Source organism: Mandrillus leucophaeus, unplaced genomic scaffold (assembly GCF_000951045.1).
Source record: "Mandrillus leucophaeus isolate KB7577 unplaced genomic scaffold, Mleu.le_1.0 Scaffold118, whole genome shotgun sequence".
Classification (NCBI taxonomy): Eukaryota; Metazoa; Chordata; class Mammalia; order Primates; family Cercopithecidae; genus Mandrillus; species Mandrillus leucophaeus.
The window spans coordinates 2,166,764-2,184,002 of record NW_012100098.1 but is presented as its reverse complement, the minus strand read 5'-3'; the positions used below and the strand labels follow the sequence as shown (position 1 = coordinate 2,184,002).

The following is a 17,239-nucleotide window of genomic DNA, read 5'->3' as shown; positions in this document are numbered from 1 at the left end:
TTTTTTTTTTTTTTTGAGACGGAGTCTCGCTCTGTCGCCCAGGCTGGAGTGCAGTGGCCGAATATCAGCTCACTGCAAGCTCCACCTCCTGGGTTTACGCCATTCTCCTGCCTCAGCCTCCCGAGTAGCTGGGACTATAGGCGCCTGCCACCTTGCCCGGCTATTTTTTTGTGTTTTTTAGTAGAGATGGGGTTTCATCGTGTTAGCCAGAATGGTCTCGATCTCCTGACCTCGTGATCCTCCTGTCTCGGCCTCCCAAAGTGCTGGGATTACAGGCTTGAGCAACCGCGCCCGGCCTCAGCCTAATATTTTTGATAATTCTTTTGATTCTTTATCCTGACATATACTTCGATTCAAATATATACAATTTTAAAACGTGGAAAAAAGGAAAAAAAAAAAAAAGAGCAATTAATGTGGGTTGCAAAGCCTAAAATAAGTCACTCTAATGAGGGCTGGCTTGTGGGCCAGATGCTCTGTGTTCCCTAGAATAATATAATCCTGAGGTCTGTCATTTGCTTAACCTATAAACTGTTTTGTTGTTTTTTTTTTTTTTTTGAGATGGGAGTTTTGCCCTGTCGCCCGGGCTGGAGTGCAGTGGCATGATCTCAGCTCACTGCAACCTCTGCCTCCCGGGTTCAAGCAATTCTCCTGCCTCAGCCTCCCAAGTAGCTGGGATTACAGGTGTGTACCACCACGCCCAGCTAATTTTTGTATTTTTAGTAGAGATGGGGTTTCACCATGTTGGCCAGGATGGTCTCCGACTCCTGACCACAAATGATCCACCTGCCTTGGCCTCCCAAAGTGCTGGGATTACAGGCATAAGCCACTGCGCCTGGCCTTGAAGGGCTGTACTCTTACTGGACCAACAGAATTAGGAATGTAACAAACTGCTGAAAAAACAATCCTGTTTTGTTGTTCTTTTCAAATTAGGGGTAGCTCTAGGGGGTACATAGTAGTGAGCTAGAGGATATATATTAATATAAAGCTCAGAAAAAATAAGGTATATGTGGCCGGGTGTAGTGGCTCATGCCTATAATCCCAGCACTTCGGGAGGCCAAGGCAGGTGGATCATCTTAAGTTGGGAATTGGAGGCCAGCCTGACCAACATGGAGAAACCCTATCTGTACTAAAAATACAAAATTAGCTGGGCATGGTGGTGCATGCCTGTAATCCCAGCTACTTGGGAGGCTGAGGCAGGAGAATCGCTTGAACCTGGGAGGTGGAGGTTGCAGTGAGGCAAGATTGCGCCATTGTACTACAGCCTGGACAACAAGAGCGAAACTCTGTCTCAAAAAAAAAGAAAGAAAGAAATAAGGTATATCTTTCTGAATGTCACTGTTATTATTATTATTATTTTATTTGAGACAGGGTCTTGCTCTGTTGCCCTGGCTGTAGTAAAGCAATGCAATCACAACTTACTACACCCTCAGCCTCTCTGGGCTCAAGCAATCCTTCCACCTTGGCCTCCCCAGTAGCTGGGACCACATGCTCACACCACCACACCTCGCTAATTTTTAAAATTTTTCTGTAGAGACAGGGTCTCACTATGTTGCTCGGGCTGGCTGAACTCCTAGGCTCAAGTGATCCTGCTGCCTCAGCCTCCCAGCATGCTGCAATTATAGGCATGAGCCACCAGGCTGGCTGGCATTGTTATTAATATTTAAAGTGGGTTTTTGAGAAGGAAGGAGGAGAGCATTATATTAAAACAAGTATTGATGAGAAAAATGTAAAATGTGCATGGCTTTTAAGTAAAATGTTAGCTTTGAAGACATTTTTTACTTGAGAGACTGTTTTCAACTATAGCCATAGGTTCCTCTAGATAGATGAGGTTAGAGAGGTTAGGCAGGGACATTTCTCTCAAGGGGGCTTTTGTGGAAAACTTTGAGAGGCCCCGATATAATGCATTTGGAAACTCAGCTACACCTGAATGCTATCCATGTATATCGCCTCTCAACTAGAAAACCTGAGAGCTAAACCATCATACTGATGTCAGTGCAAATGCAAAAGACATGTGGATGAATAAGACCCAGTCTCTATTCTAATAGGACACTCACTTATAAACAGGCAGTTACATGTAGTAAGAAAGCCCTGACTCTTCTGCCTATAACCCCCATCTTGGAAGGAGATACCATCATCCTGCCAAGCCCAAGTTAGAATCTCAAGAGTTGCCTTCAACTACTTTTTCATCCTTTTCATTGAATCCCTCGCCATGTCCATCTCTAGAAACCATCCTATTCCCCTGGTCTCACTGCCACAGCCTTAGTCTAGGCCCTCACCATTTATTACCTGGCCTGCTGCAATAGGTCTACCACACTGCTGCTCCTTAAAATCTTCTAATGGTTCCCCATTCATCTGTTCAACAAATTTTTATTAAATGCCCAATATGGGCTGGGCACGGTGGCTCACGTGCCCAGCCTTGGGAGGCCAAGGCAGGCGGATCACTTGAGGTCAGGAATTCGAGACCAACCTGACTAACAGCGTAAAACCTTGTCTCTACTAAAAATACAAAACAAACAAACAAACAAACAAAAATTAGCTGGGAGTGGTGGCAGACACATGCAATTCCAGATACTCGGGAGGCTGGGGCAGGAGAATCACTTGAGCCTAGGAGGCGGAGGTTGCAGTGAGCCAAGATTGTGCCACTGCATTCCAGCCTGGGTGACAGAGGGAAACTGTCTCAAAAAAAAGAAAAAAAAAACAAGTCCAATATGTATCTTGAAGTAATAGTTCAAATTCTAGCATGCACGCAGGTCCCAAGGATCGGACCCTGCATTAAGTCTCACCTCTCACACTCCTCCTTTCTGCAGGTCTCCTTCCCTAACACTTTTTTAGTTTCCTGAATACTGTTGCTTATCATAGATGCTGGTCCCTCTTTCTAGAATGCCTTTCCCCACCTTGTCTGCCATGCAAGTATCTTACAAAACCCAGTTCGTACTCCATATCTTTTGTGATACTTAACCACATCCACTTCATCCCATTGATCGATTATTCACTCCCTCTCAATTACTTGCAATTTCTGTATCTTGTATACAGTTCAATTATTGTTTTATTACTATTATTATTACTATTATTTTGAGACAGAGTTTCACTCTTGTTGCCCAGGCTGGAGTGCAATGGCACGATCTTGGCTCATCACAACCTCCGCCCCCTAGCTTCAAGCAATTCTTCTGCCTTAGCCTCCCAAGTAGCTGGGATTACAGGCACGCACCACCACGCCTGGCTAATTTTGTATTTTTAGTACAGATAGGGTTTCTCCATGTTGGTCAGACTGGTCTCAAACTCCCGACCTCAGGTGATCCGCCTCCTTGGCCTCCCAAAGTGCTGGTATCACAGGTGTGAGCCACCCTGCCCAGCCTGTTTTATTATTTCTATTTGTTTATTCTCCTAAACTATAGGCTCCTTAGGTTTAGGTACTTGCTTTGCTCATTTAGATTTCTCAGTATCCAGGAATCAGGTATGTGATAATTGTAACAGGAAGGAGAGTAAGACTGATATAGGACGGGATGAATGAGTGGAGCCTTGGAGTAGGATTTTGCTAGATTGAAATAGAGTATAGGGGCTGGGCGCAGCTGCTCACACCTGTAATTCCAATACTTTGGGAGGCCAAGGCGGGTGGATCACCTGAGGTCAGGAGTTTGAGACCAGCCTGACCAATATGGTGAAACCCCATCTATACTAAATACAAAAAAGATTAGCTGGGCATGGTGGCGCATGCCTGCAATCCCAGCTACTTGGGAGGCTGAAGGCAGGAGAATTGGTTAAACCTGGGAAGCAGAGGTTGCAGTGAGCCGAGATTGCGCCATTGCACTCTAGCCTGGGCAACAGAGTGAAATTCTGTCTCAAAAATAAAATAAAATAAAATAAAATAAAAAGAAATAGAGTATAAAGGGTGGGAGTAGAAAGAGGATTCCAGTTAGAGACAACAGCATCAGCAAAATCATAGGAGCACACAGCTTCATGAGCTGGTTCAGCATGGCTGTTATGGGGAGTGGTGGGGAATGAAGCTAGAAAGGGAGACAGGAGTTTCATTATGAAGGGCTTTGAATGTCATGGAAGACTGCCCAGATCTGGGGAGTGTGGCACGTTCTGTGGAGAGACTCTGATTCATATCTCCACTCTTTTTTTTTTTTTTTTGAGACAAGTCTTGCTCTGTTGCCCAGCCTGGAGTGCAGTGATGCTATCTCAGCTCACTGCAACCTCTGCCTCACCGGTTCAAGCGATTCTCCTGCCTCAGCTTCCCAAGTAGCTGGGATTACAGGCGCCCACCACCACGCCTGGCGAATTTTTGTATTTTTAGTAGAGACGGGGTTTCGCCATGTTGGCCAGGCTGGTCTTGAATTCCTGACCTCAGGTGATCTGCACATCTCAGCCTCCCAAAGTGCTGGAATTACAGGCGTGAGCCGTCTGCCTGCCAGTATCTCCATTCTTAATCTAGGGGGTGTGTCTCATTCCTGGAGCTCTTGCTGTAGTGGATAAGATCAAGCACTCTGGAGTTAGACAGATATGGGCTCCTATCTTGGCCTTTCTACTTACTGACTGTAAGTCTTCAGGTAAGTCATTAAACCTTTTAAGCCTCAGTTTACAGAACTCCCTTTCCCCATTAGATAATATTTATCTCCTGGAGTTGTTAGGAAGATTAAATATTTTGCATGTAAATTGCCTTATCAGAGCTGCCCTACAAAGAGCACTCAAGAGGTACTCACTGTCATTCTGTTTAGTTTTGCTCCCTTGCCTGTAAATGCTTATATTTTTGGTTTGGCCATATCTGTTTGGTTTGGCCATATCTGTTTGTGTCTGTCTCTAACTGCACCTCACTTGCCACCCAGCCCTGGATGTGCAGAGTCTGCCATCTTCCCTGGCTCCACCCTTCCCCACTAACAAAACACTGTCCTCTACCAGAAAGTTGCAAAACCACCTTGTTTAGTGGTAAGTGCAGCTCTTAACTTCCTTTCTGCTACCCCTCCCTTCCTTTGCCCCTAATTTAGTTCTTCTTAGGTAGAGAGGATAGAAAAAACAGAAAAGAGAAAACTCAGTCTAGAGTCAGTGTAGGAGATGACTGGGGCAGACCAATCTCCCCAGTCCCCAAAAGGCTCAAGGCCAAAAGACTTGGAGGGTGTGGGGTCAGGGGTGGAGGGTACTGAGAGAAACTTCCTCACCTTCAAACTCTGAAAGTGAAAAGGTGTTACCACCCTGAAACATACCCCCGTGCTCTGGGGCCAAAGTAATTTGTTGCCATAAGCAACAGGTACATGTTAGGGCACTTACACTATGTCATGGGTGTTCTTCCCAACAAAAGACCTTGAGGGAACAGGGTGTACAGATGCTAAACAGATGTTTGTTGAAACAATGAATAAATTCTACTTTTGGATCACTTCCTAATGAAAACCCATATAATGCTAATCCCTAAAATCCTGCTTTGAGAATTCTGTCCCAATTTACCTGGCCTGGCAGCTAAATTAGAGTATAGATATTTAAGGAGAAAGAGCAAGAGCAAGGAAAGAAAGTAAATGTGGCAAAATGTTAACACTTGGTGAATCTGCATGAAAAATATTCCAGTGTTCATTGATTATTTATAACTTTTCTGTAGATCAGGGTTGGGGTGGAAATAGAGCTTTAAAAAAAATTACTACATATATCTTTGGTGGCTACAGTTCCTTACCATTGCCTCTCCGATAATCATTTATTATATTTTAGTTAATTCCCTTGATTGGGGTAATTTGCATAGGGCCTGGATATTTGATATTATAAAATTTTGCTAATATTTTCTCTTAGGTGCAGTAATTTTTTGTGGTTATGTAGGAAATTTTCTTTCTTTTTTTCTTTTTCTTTCTTTCTTTCTTTTCTTTCTCTCTCTCTCTGTCTCTCTCTCTCTTTCTTTCGAGACAGAGTCTAGCTCTATCACCCAGGCTGGAGTGCAGTGGCACAATCTCAGCTTACTACAACCTTCACCTCCCAGGTTCAAGCGATTCTCCTGCCTCAGCCTCCAAGCAGCCAGGACCACACGCATGCGCCACCGCACTCAGCTAATTTTTGTATTTTTTGGTAGAGATGGGATTGCGCCACATTGGCCAGGCTGGTCTCGAACTCCTGACCTCAGGTGATCTACCCACTTCAGCCTCACAAAAGTGCTGGGATTACAGGCATGAGCCATGACGCCTGGTCGGAAATCTTTATTTTTAGGATATATGATAAAGTAAGCTTTCCTTAAAAGGTCCTAATATACTTTTTCCAGGCTTTTCTCTGACCACTCCCTGTGCTCCAGCTGAGCTGTATTTCTCACTCCAGGCTCCACGCCTTGCTTATGCTGGCATTTCTCAGCTAGAATACTCTCTGACCACTTGTCTGAAAAACTACTAATCGTCCATAATTCCTATTTCAAATTCAGCCTCCACTATAAAACCTCTCGATTCTCCCCAATCCTTTTGTACTCTGAATTCCCATAGACCTGCATCTCTCAGGTCAGTTATTTTATTATTATTATTATTTTTTTAACTAGATTGTAAGCTTTTGGCAAAGCAAGAGTGTCTCTTACCCCTAAATTCCCTGCTAGGTCCAGCCCAGTACCCTGAACAAAGGAGTTTTTCTGTAAATATTTGTTGAATTTAACCCTTTGGGATTTAAGCTGAGTAGATGTCAACAGAAGAGAAGACCAACAAAGGAGAGGTAAACAACATCCCTTCTCAGGGGGATCTGAGAGGTTTGTCACAGAGAAATCACAAACAGATGGTGAAAGCAGTACTATAGTTGGAAACGAGAAGATGTATCATACTGAACACACACACACACACACACACACACACACAATAAAGTCAGCTTAAATTCAGTCTCATGTTGAGTTTGGGCGGGAAATGGAAAACAGACCAAGAATGTTTCATCCCTATTGTATTTAATGGTCACCAGACCTCCACTCCCAGCTTTTCAGAGGATGCCTGAACAAAAAGTTTCTCTACTCCTGAGCTTTGCTCCTCAGGAGGATCAGAGAGGATCAGGAAGTGGGGGAGGCACAGATGTGAGAGTGGCTTATCAGGAACGTTGTAAAGCAGCAGCCTCAGTGAGGTTAGGATTCAGAGGCAGGACACCTGGGTTTCAGTAACATTTCTGCTACCTACCAATCTCTTTTGAGCCTTGTTTCCTTATTTCTAGAACACAGATGTTAGTAACCTGCTTTTAAAGAGTTGAATAGATGAAGGGAGATGACATCGGTAGAATGTTGGCTCTGTAAAGGGAGAGATAATCACTTTCTTTATTTTATTTTAGTTTATTTTTTTGAGACAGAGTTTCGCTCTTGTTGCCCAAGTTGGAGTACAATGGTGCGATCTCAGCTCACCACAACCTCCGCCTCCTGGGTTCAAGCGATTCTCCTGTCTCAGCCTCCTGAGTAGCTGGGATTACAGACATGCACCACCACGCCTGGCTAATTTTATATTTTTAGGAAAGACGGAGTTTCTCCATGTTGGTCAGGTTGGTCTCGAACTCCCGACCTCAGGAGATCCACCCGCCTGGGCCTCCCAAAGTGCTGGGATTACAGGTGTGAGCCACTGCACCCCACCGATAATCACTTTCTTATATCCCTGTTTCTGGTCCATAATAGGCGCTTGATATTTGACACATATCGCTATTTGACACATTAGCTATTACTTATTATTCAGAAGATTACATCCAACTGCTTGCAGAAAAAGCAATAAGTGTTGAAAGGAATCCTTTCATTTTAGTGCAAATTTCTCCCTCTTTATCTTGCTCTCAATAACTTCCCAAGACTCAAGGACTGGCTTCAGGTTGACTGAGCTGAGCTCCTTTCCGGCATTCCAGGCCATTCCCACCTTATCCAAGTTCAACCTCTGCCTACCCTTGTGTCTAGTCTAGATTCAGAATATCTTGTTTTCTACATCAACTGGGAATTCCCCATGGCAGATTTGAGTTTGCTCCTCTTTCTCTACTTCCTCAGGGTTCAGGCCAGAAGAACCTGAGAGGCTGGTTCTCTCTTTGGGAAGTATTTGACTCTGAGTCAAATGTGACTCCTTTTCAATTTAGTGTTCTTACCATATTGAGTTTCATCAAGAGCATCAACCCTCTCATTTTACAGGTGCAAGATCTGAAGCCCAGAGCAGGACACTATTTAGCCAAGGTTTGGAGTCTATGCTTACAAAGGAGTGAAGGCCCAAAGCAAGGTCATAGTGTTGACAAGAGGCCAGATGAAGACAAAAGATGCAAGACTGAAATACAATCAACTGTATGTCTTTTATTTTTATTTATTTATTTATTTTTATTTTTTGAGACAGAGTCTCCCTCTGTTTGAGTGTGGTGGTGTGATCACTGCTGACTGCAGTCTTGATCTCCTAGGCTCAAGCAGTCCTCCCACCTTGGCCTCCCAAAGTGCTGGAATTACAGGAGTGAGTCACTGTGCCTGGCTGGTATGTCTTTTTAAAATTACTACTATTCATGAGTGTTTTGTCTTTTAGGGCTTTTGTTTTGTTTTTTTTCAACCACAGTGTGGCCTTCTCCCCTCCAGTACCTCCTGCTCACCCACACTGTTTCTAGCTAGACCTTCCCATAGGCCCTGCTCTCAGGTCTACCAGATTTGTAAGCCTTCAGAGAGGCTGAAACTAGGATCAAGGTGAAGTTAGGGTAAGTGAAGTAACAAAGTCTGGCAACACAAACTCTTTCCCTTTTCTTCCTCTCTTTCACATGACCTCAAATGATAGAAAAAAACCCTCCCTTCCATTGTGGTCTCTTAAAGTCAGGAGCTACATCTATATTCCATCAGTTTTCTGCTGATAAATCAACTCTGGAGAGCTGGATGCCTTTAAGCCTTCCCAGGGCTCAAACCAGTGCTCCACCTTTAGAATAGGGATATTTCAGTTGTTAAGCAGAGCTGTTCATCCAAATGCTTCTAAGTCCATCAGCTCTTAGAAAACCAAAACTTCTCCGTTGTAGAAGGTGGGTAGACTTAATAAAGAGAGAGAGAAAAAAAGGCAAACCGAAACTCTATCTCAGGTCCTTCTTGTCTCTCTTCCCCCGCTCTTTCTTCTGGCTGACATGTCTTCCCAAACCGCCTTGTCTACTAGAGGGTTGGTAGGTGGAGAGCAGAGGTTCAGGTTAGAAGCAAAGAAAATATTCTGGACAGGTAGAAACAAAAATGCCATCAAAATGTGTAGAGAATGTCCCCATGATCTAGATTGCCAAGCAAGTAATAGATGGGCTATCTAAATGCCAGTTCTGGGGCAGGGCTACCTGGCACTAACCAAGGACACACTCTGAACAGATGCGGTTCATCACCCTGGGAAGTGTACTCCCCAACGCCAAAGGAAGGGTACAAGAAGCAGATTTGGGCTTCTGCTTACATCAGCCGAAACACCACCCAGAGGCCAGGCAGGGAGAGGTAGGGGGAGAACTATGCAAGATTATTCCAGCCTTCGGTGGGGGGTGCACGCTGGCATCCCGCTGCATCGCTGTCTTTGGGCAAATTGCCCTCTGAGGAAAATTACCCTTCAATTTCATCATCTGTCAAATACCAATCTTGGATTGCTAGCACAAAACTTGATACAAAGGTGGCCACCGCCGTCACTTCCTTTCTTTCACCTTTTCTGGGTCAGCCTGAGGGTTGTCGAAGGTTCTGCCAGAGACTGTTGTCTCCCCAGCTTCCCTCATCCTTGCCCAAGATCGGGTGGCGGTCTCCGACCTCTCTCCAATCTGCCAGTTTTCATGGAAGCCCACTCCTCGCTCCCGTTTCCCTGGGAGAGCGGGAGACCCTTCTCGTCAGCCCAGGCCCTTAGGGGCCCCTGAGCGCCCTGCCCACCCCTCCTGCCCGCCCGGGCTCGGCCTCGGCTCCTGTGGGCCAGACAGACGGCGAGGCCGGGCCACCTACCTTCTCCTGGGCCCTGCTGAACTTCTTCTGCACCTGCTTGGCGAAGAGGCCGGCCGCGCCGCCCGCCTTGCCCTCTGCCATCGTGCCGGCTCCCCGGGGGCCGCCGCCCTGGCCCAGCGCCCTGTGGTTTTCTGAGGCCCCCGAGGAGGAAGTGCGGGCTCCCAGCATGCCTCGCATCCGGCCCTGAGCCACTTTAGGCCGCCCCTGGCCAGCCCTGAGGCCCGCCCCGCGGCCCACCACGGTCAGCCGGGGTAGGCCGGCCCCGAGGGGCGGGGCGGGGCCTGCCCTCAGGCAGCGCTCGCTCGAGGCCAGCTTCCGAGCTCCAGCCCCTGCCAAAAACCTCGTCCTCACTGAACCAGATCCTCAGCAGTGGGCCCAGACTCGTTCGCTCCGGAAAGCCAGTTCCCATCACGCTGAGCACTGGAAAGTAACTGCAACCTCAGGGTAGAAAATGGTGTGGGTTCCACTCAGCGAGAGGACCTACCCTATCGAAAACACGTTTAGGTTCTGTGAGTATGCATGCGAGGCCGCCATGTAAAGTGCGTTTCTTGTTCCAGGTGGCGGTGTAGGCGCTAAGCCTGGAACTGGTAGGGATAGAGTGCAGAAAGCGGGCAGGACACCCGATCCTGGCTTGAAAGAGAGAAACAGGCCGGACGGACGCAGTGGTTCACGCATGTAATCCCAGCACTTTGGGAGGCCGAGGCGGGTGGATCACCTGAGGTCAGGAGACCAGCCTGACCAATACGGTGAAACCCCGTCTCTACGAAAAATACAAAAGTTAACTGAACGTGGTGGCACACGCCTGTAGTCCCAGCTACTCGAGAGGCTGATACAGGAGAATTGTTTGAACCCGGGAGGCGGAGGTTGCAGTGAGCCGAAATCGCGCCACTGCACTCTTGCCTGGGCGACAGAGCGACACTCCGTCTGAAAAAAAAAAGAAAGGGAGGAACAACTAAGCTGGAGATAGAAACAGGGTAGGGGGCTAGTTCTTAGGCAAGGGAATGATCGCATTGAAAAAAGGCTGAGGAGGATAGTATGGACGCCCGTGCCGGGGATGAAGAGCAAGTTTTTCTAGTTGGAGTACAGTGTACTGGATGGATGCAGAATGTGAGAATGTGAACACAGACAGATTGTGCAAATTGGGGTGGGGCTGTTGAGATGACAACTATTGTTTCTCTAGGGAGAAGTTCTCCAAAAAATTCCTCCCTGACCTGTTTGAGGGGATAGCTGGAGATTAGGACACTAGGCGTGGAGGAACCACGCACTCAGATTTTACAGTGCAGGTAAAATTTCTTCAAGGAAGGGAAGAAGGTCAAAATAACACTTCCTAAAGAGTAGGGGGGAAGCTGGGGGCCTGACACAAAATTAAAGACCCTTGTATGCTATTGTGTTCCTCTTCTTTCTCCAAAACAGTCATTACTGCACTCAAGATCAACTGTGTAGCAGGCATTGCTGGGTGTTCTGAAACCAAGGATGAATAAAATGCAATCCCTGACCTCAAGATGCTTAATCATGTCTGGCCAGGCACCATGTCTCACACCTGTAATCCCAACACTTTAGGAGGCCAGGGCAGGCAGATTGCTTGAGTCCAGGAGTTTGAGACTAGCCTGGGCAACATAGCAAGACCTTGTCTCTGCTAAAAATACAAAAATTAATTGGGCATGGTGGCACACACCTGTAGTCCCAGCTACCAGGGAGGCCGAGGTGGTAGGATCACCCGAACCAAGGGAGGTAGAGGCTGCGGTGAACCCTGATGGTGCTACTGCATTCCAGCCTGGGCAAAGTGTGAGACCCTTTCTCAGTAAATAAAAAATAAATATTAATAAATACAAATAAATACATAAATAAAGATGCTTAAAGTCTGGAGGTGGAGATAGGTGGGTAATCAGGTGATTATAATGTAATGTGCTTAATTCATTTGTAGAGATGGATACAAAATTTTCTGGCAATAGGTGATTAGGGTTTGTTTGTTTGGAGACAGGGTCTTGCTTTGTTGCCCAGGCTGGAGTGCAGCAGTGCCATCAGGGCTCACTGCAGCCTCTACCTCCCAGGCCCAAGTGATCCTCTCACCTCAGCCTTCCGAGTAGCTGGGACTAAGGTGCGTGCATGCCACCACTCCTGGCTACCCAGGCTGATCTGGAACTCTTGAGCTCAAGCAATCCACCCGCCTCAGCCTCCCAAAGTGCTGGGATTACAGGTATGAACCACCGTGCCCTGCCAGGCAATTAGGGTTTATTCTGGATATTAGCTTTGGTGATGCCCTGGAAGAGGCAGGGTGACAAAAATGGAAGGTCTTGATGTTGGATGGGGAGAAGTGGGGAGAAGCATGGAGAATAGCAGTACTGCGGGAACACTGAGGGGAGATGGCAATGCTAACGGTTGTGTCACTGGCAGAAGGAGGCCAATACCTGTGTCCCTGCCAGGACTATATGGCATCCTCAGCAATGCAACCCAGCCACTGTCTCCTAAGAAACTCTGTTTAGTGCCAATATCTTGCAAACTGAAATTGATGGTCTCCAAATTATCTAGTGTTAGAGAAGAAACAACCTTTAGAAGTTAATTAGATAGGGAAATTGAGTCACAGAAAGGGCTGATGACTTGCCCACAGTCACCCAGCTCCTCAGTGATGGAACTGTGATGGCAACAGACTCAGCCTCTTAATAGCACACGGAGTGTTCTAGAGGCCTCTGCTGAGCCTGCCAATTCCAGGGTCTATCTCAGCCAGTTTCTCCTTCTGTAATGTTTAATATCCTAGTCCCTTTTGTCTGGTCTTCAGTGATTGACATGAAAAACTGCTTCTCATCCTTTTTAGCCTTCCCCTTTCAGTTCCCCCTTTGCTTTCTCATAGGCCACTCTAACAGACTGAGCCCTGGCCAGGATACAGCAGAATTATCAGTTTCCCAGTTCTCTGTGGTTTATAGAACCCTGGATCCGGTTGCCTATTTTAGTCCCAGCCTTGAAGTGCTGATTCACACTTAGCTTGAGGCCCTATGTTGTTGTCGCCTCTTCCTTTCTGTTCTGCCTCTTCCCCTCAACCCTTTCCTTTCTTTGTTTAGTATTTTCTCTTCTGTCCTTTTTTCTATTCTTAGCTCTCCAGTCTCCTTTTTTTTTTTTTGAGACAGAATCTCACTCTGTTGCCCAGGCTGGAACGCAGTGGCGCAATCTTGGCTCACTGCAGCCTCCACCTTCCAGGCCCAAGCAATTTTCTCCAGTCTCCTTTCTAATTTGTCACTTTCTTAGTCTGCTGGTATCTGCCCTGCCTCCTAATCTTACACTTTTATCTCTGGTGTATCCTAGTAGTTGCCATCACCCAGAAACTTGGAGTGGGCACTCGTTTTAGGCACTAAAGGGGGAAACAAAAGAAGGATGAACCCACGGTCTACCTGGGAAAGTTAGGGCACATTCAGTCACTCAGGAACTTTTTTTGTTTGTTTGTTTTGAGACAGAATCTTGCTTTGTTGCCCAGGCTAGAGTGCAGTAGCACGACCTCGGCTCACTGCAACCTCCGCCTCCTGGATTCAAGTTTTCCTGCCTCAGCCTCTTGAGTAGCTGGGATTACTACGCCCAGTGGAGTACCTGCCACTACGCCCAGCTAATTTTTGTATTTTTAGTAGAGACAGGGATTCACCATCTTGGCCAGGCTGGTCTCGAACTCCTGACCTCGTGATCCACCCACCTTGGCCTCCCAAAGTGCTGGGATTACAGGCGTGAGCCACCGCAACCGGCCCACTCGGGAACTTTTTTTTTTTGAGATGGTCTTTCGCTCTTGTTGCCCAGACTGGAGTGCAATGGTGTAATCTTGGCTCAGTGCAACCTCCACCTCCCGGGTGGAGGCGCCTACCACCACACCCAGCTAATTTTTGTATTTTTTTTTTAGTAGAGACGCCCACCCAGCTGATTTTTGTATTTTTTTTAGTAGAGACGGGGTTTCACTATGTTGGCCAGGCTGGTCACAAACTCCTGACCTCGGGTGATCCACCCACCTCAGCCTCCCAAAGTGCTGGGATTACAGGCGTGAGCCACCGCATCCAGCCCACTCGGGAACTTTTTAAAGCACTCTGTGCCTTCAAATATAGTAAATATCCACAGGAATAGGGCAGATGGACAGATTAGTGGATAGGTAGATCCTAAAGTAACCCAAAATGTGTAACATAAAACTACTCTCACTGGGTTTGTGTTGTGGACTGGTAGAGGTAGCAGCAAAGGGAAGACCCTGCCCACAGATGTGGTGAAATCCAACTTGGATCCTATAACTGCATTTCTTCTAAATCAGTGGTCCCCAACTTTTTTGGCACCAGGGACCAGTTTCATGGAAGACAATTTTCCACGAACCAGGGTGGGGGATGGTTTCGAGATGATTCAAGGGCATTGTATTTATTGTGTACATTGTAATATATAGTGAACTAATTTACAACTCACTATAATGTAGACTCAGTGGGAGCCCTGAGCTTGTTTTCCTACAACTAGACGGTCCTATCTGGAGGTGATGGGAGACAGTGACTGATCATCAGGCACAGGGACCCCTGCTCTGGAGGGCTTAATTACAAATAGACACAGTATGATAATGTATATCCAGTTTTATTTGCTTTTCTATCAATGGCTCAATAGTCTTTTAGAATGTTTTTTACTTGATGATCGCAAGTTCTGTTGCAGATCTAAGAACCATTTTGGGAAGGTCACTGGACTCAGGAAAATGTTCAGTTGGAGGCAATGGTCTGAAGGAAAGACAGTTATGTCCACAGTCAGTAACTCCTGCCTACCTCCTTTCTTATTTCCTCAGGGCTCCAAGTTAAGTATGGTTTTGTACTGGGTTTATGGGAAGTTGACAGGGTGTGGAGGACAGGGCGGCAGGAAGTCAGCCTCAACTGTGATAGGACAGCTCAGTGTTATAGATACATACCCAGAACACAGTGGCAAAGACAGACCTTAAAATGGCCGTGAGCCAAGATTAATACACAAGGCTCCAGAATGTGTTTGAAGGGTGGAGGGCACAGTGAAATGTGTTGTGTGGCCTTTCTACCAGGTCAGTGTAGGCAGAGCCTCACCTAACTCTCAAGCATTATTTAAGGTGGTAAAACCTTTCAAAAATTAGAGTAGGCTTGGCGCTGTGGCTCATGCCTGTAATTCTAGCACTTTGGGTGGCAGGTGGATCACCTGAGGTCAGGAGTTCAAGATCAGCCTGACCTACATGGTGAAACCCGATCTCTACTAAAAATACAGAAAAAATTTAGCCGGGTGTGGTGGTACATGCCTATAATCCCAACTACTTGGGAGGCTGAGGCAAGAGAATCACTTGAACCCAGGAGGCAGAGGCTGCAGTGAGCTGAGATCAAGCCACTGCACTCCAGCCTGGGTGACAGAGTGAGACTCCATCTCAAAAAAAAGTTAGAGCAAATTATCCTAATGTCCTTAGAAAGACCTTGTGGGAGAGGAAGTCGGTGCCTCCTTCCCTTGCCTAGGAGTACGCAGGCCTTTCAGAACCTGTTTTTCCCTGGGCTTCGACTTAGGAAGGCACTGATATGTGCCTGGTTCAGATTTGATGTTGCCACTGTCTTACCCTAAGCAATAAATAATACAGTGAAGTCTGCTCTGTGCGTATGTGGAGGGGAGGGAATTCAGGATGGCAGCATTATTGAGGGAAAGTATGCTATGGAAGGAAGGGAAGGGAGTAAACACATGAATGTAGTAAGGAAGGTGACGGCTTGCCCAGTCCATCCAACTTTTGTTCTCCAACCCAGCCAGTGTGTGGGTCTCCAGGTGACCCCATTTCAACCCATCATTTGAGAGGACTCACTTTATTTATCCAGGAAATGTAAGCAGAGACCCGGGTGAAGACTGTAGGCTTCCTGGAGACATTACAACCCTGCTTGGACACAAAGCTGGTCACTCCGTGGACAGAATACTTGCCATTCACCAAGCAATGGAGGGGACCCCCAGAATCACCCTGCAGGGAGGAGAAACAGAGTCCTAACACTCCAGATCTTTGGGCTTTTGCTTGCACTCCCCCTGCCCCGTGTCTCTGGTTGTGAAATTCTGTACAGTTTTAAAGCTCCAATGCAAATCTCCACTTCCTTCATGTCCCCACAATCAAAATGAATCTCTTCTTCCTTTCTAAACAACCACAATACTTCTTCTCTTTTGCTGCACTTCTTTCATGTTCTGCCTTATATTTTGGTTTCATAATTTGTTTCTGCCTCCCACACATGTCTATGAGCTTCCTGAGACAAAAACTCTTACCAAGATCTTTCCTCTCCACAATGCTAGCATAGAACTTTAAACATCTAAAGTTCAATTGCTTTTATTGGCTTAAATTGAACTTAGGGTGGCAAAAATAGGGCATTCTAATAATTTCTTTATCCCCAGCATTTACACCAATGGGCATAATTAGACCAAGTATTTAGACTTGGTAGTCAACACATGCTAAACTAAACTGGAATGAAGAGGAAAGTGATATATTGGGTTACGTGCTCAATTGGGAACCTGGGTTTATGGACTATGTTCTTACCTCCCTCTTACTCAGCTTCCAGAATGCCAGATCCATAATGCCATACATAAAATGGGAAGATACTTCTCTGGAAAAACTGAACAGCCCGCCGGGCGCGGTGGCTCACGCCTGTAATCCCAGCACTTTGGGAGGCTGAGGCAGGTGGATCACGAGGTCAGGAGATTGAGACCATCCTGAATAACACGGTGAAACCCTGTCTCTACTAAAAATAAAAAATAAAAAAAATTAGCCGGGCGTGATGGTGGGCGCCTGTAGTCCCAGCTACTCAGGAAGCTGAGACAGAAGAATGGCATGAACCTGGGAGGTGGAGCTTGTAATGAGCCGAGATCTCACCACTGCACTCCAGGCTGGGCGACAGAGTGAGACTCTTGTCTCAAAAAACAAAACAAAACAAAACAAAACTGAACAGCCCAAGAGGAAAGACCTAAAGATACTGACATTGGCGGTCCTCCACTAAAGTGGCCCAGCCAGATTGCCTGACAGAGAATCCACTATTGATGAACCCTATCTAAGGCTCAGAGCTACCAATCAGCCCACCCATTCTGAATAAAAATACCACCCCCACTCTGAAAAAAGCATATGGTTAAGGATCCCTAAACATCTAAAGAATGCCTCTAATATAAAAATAAAGATTGAAACAAAGAAACAAGGAGCTAAATAAAAAATGAAGGCAACCAAGACTATGTAGGGAGAAGAAAACAAGCAATAAAACCATGACTAATAGGCCAGGCACGATGGCTTACACCTGTAATCCCAGCACTTTGGGAGGCTGAGGCAGGCAGATCACCTGAGGTCAGGAGTTCAAGACCAGCCTGGCCAACATAGTGAAACCCCATCTCTACTAAAAATACAAAAATTGGCCGGGCATG

General features: G+C 46.4%; 2 protein-coding genes across 3 annotated transcripts in view; both read right to left on the bottom strand.

Moving 5' to 3' along the window:
- Nucleotides 1-10,042, bottom strand: part of BIN2 (bridging integrator 2) — a 39,956-nt gene extending 29,914 nt beyond the window's left edge. For both annotated transcript variants that reach the window (XM_012002493.1, XM_012002503.1), the window contains exon 1: nt 9,866-10,042. In XM_012002493.1, coding sequence (XP_011857883.1) covers nt 9,866-10,042 — 177 coding nt within the window. The remainder of the gene's footprint in view (nt 1-9,865) is intronic.
- A 4,520-nt stretch (nt 10,043-14,562) lies between these two features.
- CELA1 (chymotrypsin-like elastase family, member 1) overlaps nt 14,563-17,239 on the bottom strand; it is a 31,845-nt gene continuing 29,168 nt past the window's right edge. Inside the window, exons 7-8 of the mRNA XM_012002482.1 lie at nt 15,660-15,809; nt 14,563-14,580 (exon numbers count right to left, since the gene is read on the bottom strand). Of these exons, the coding sequence (XP_011857872.1) occupies nt 14,563-14,580; nt 15,660-15,809 (168 nt within the window). The remainder of the gene's footprint in view (nt 14,581-15,659; nt 15,810-17,239) is intronic.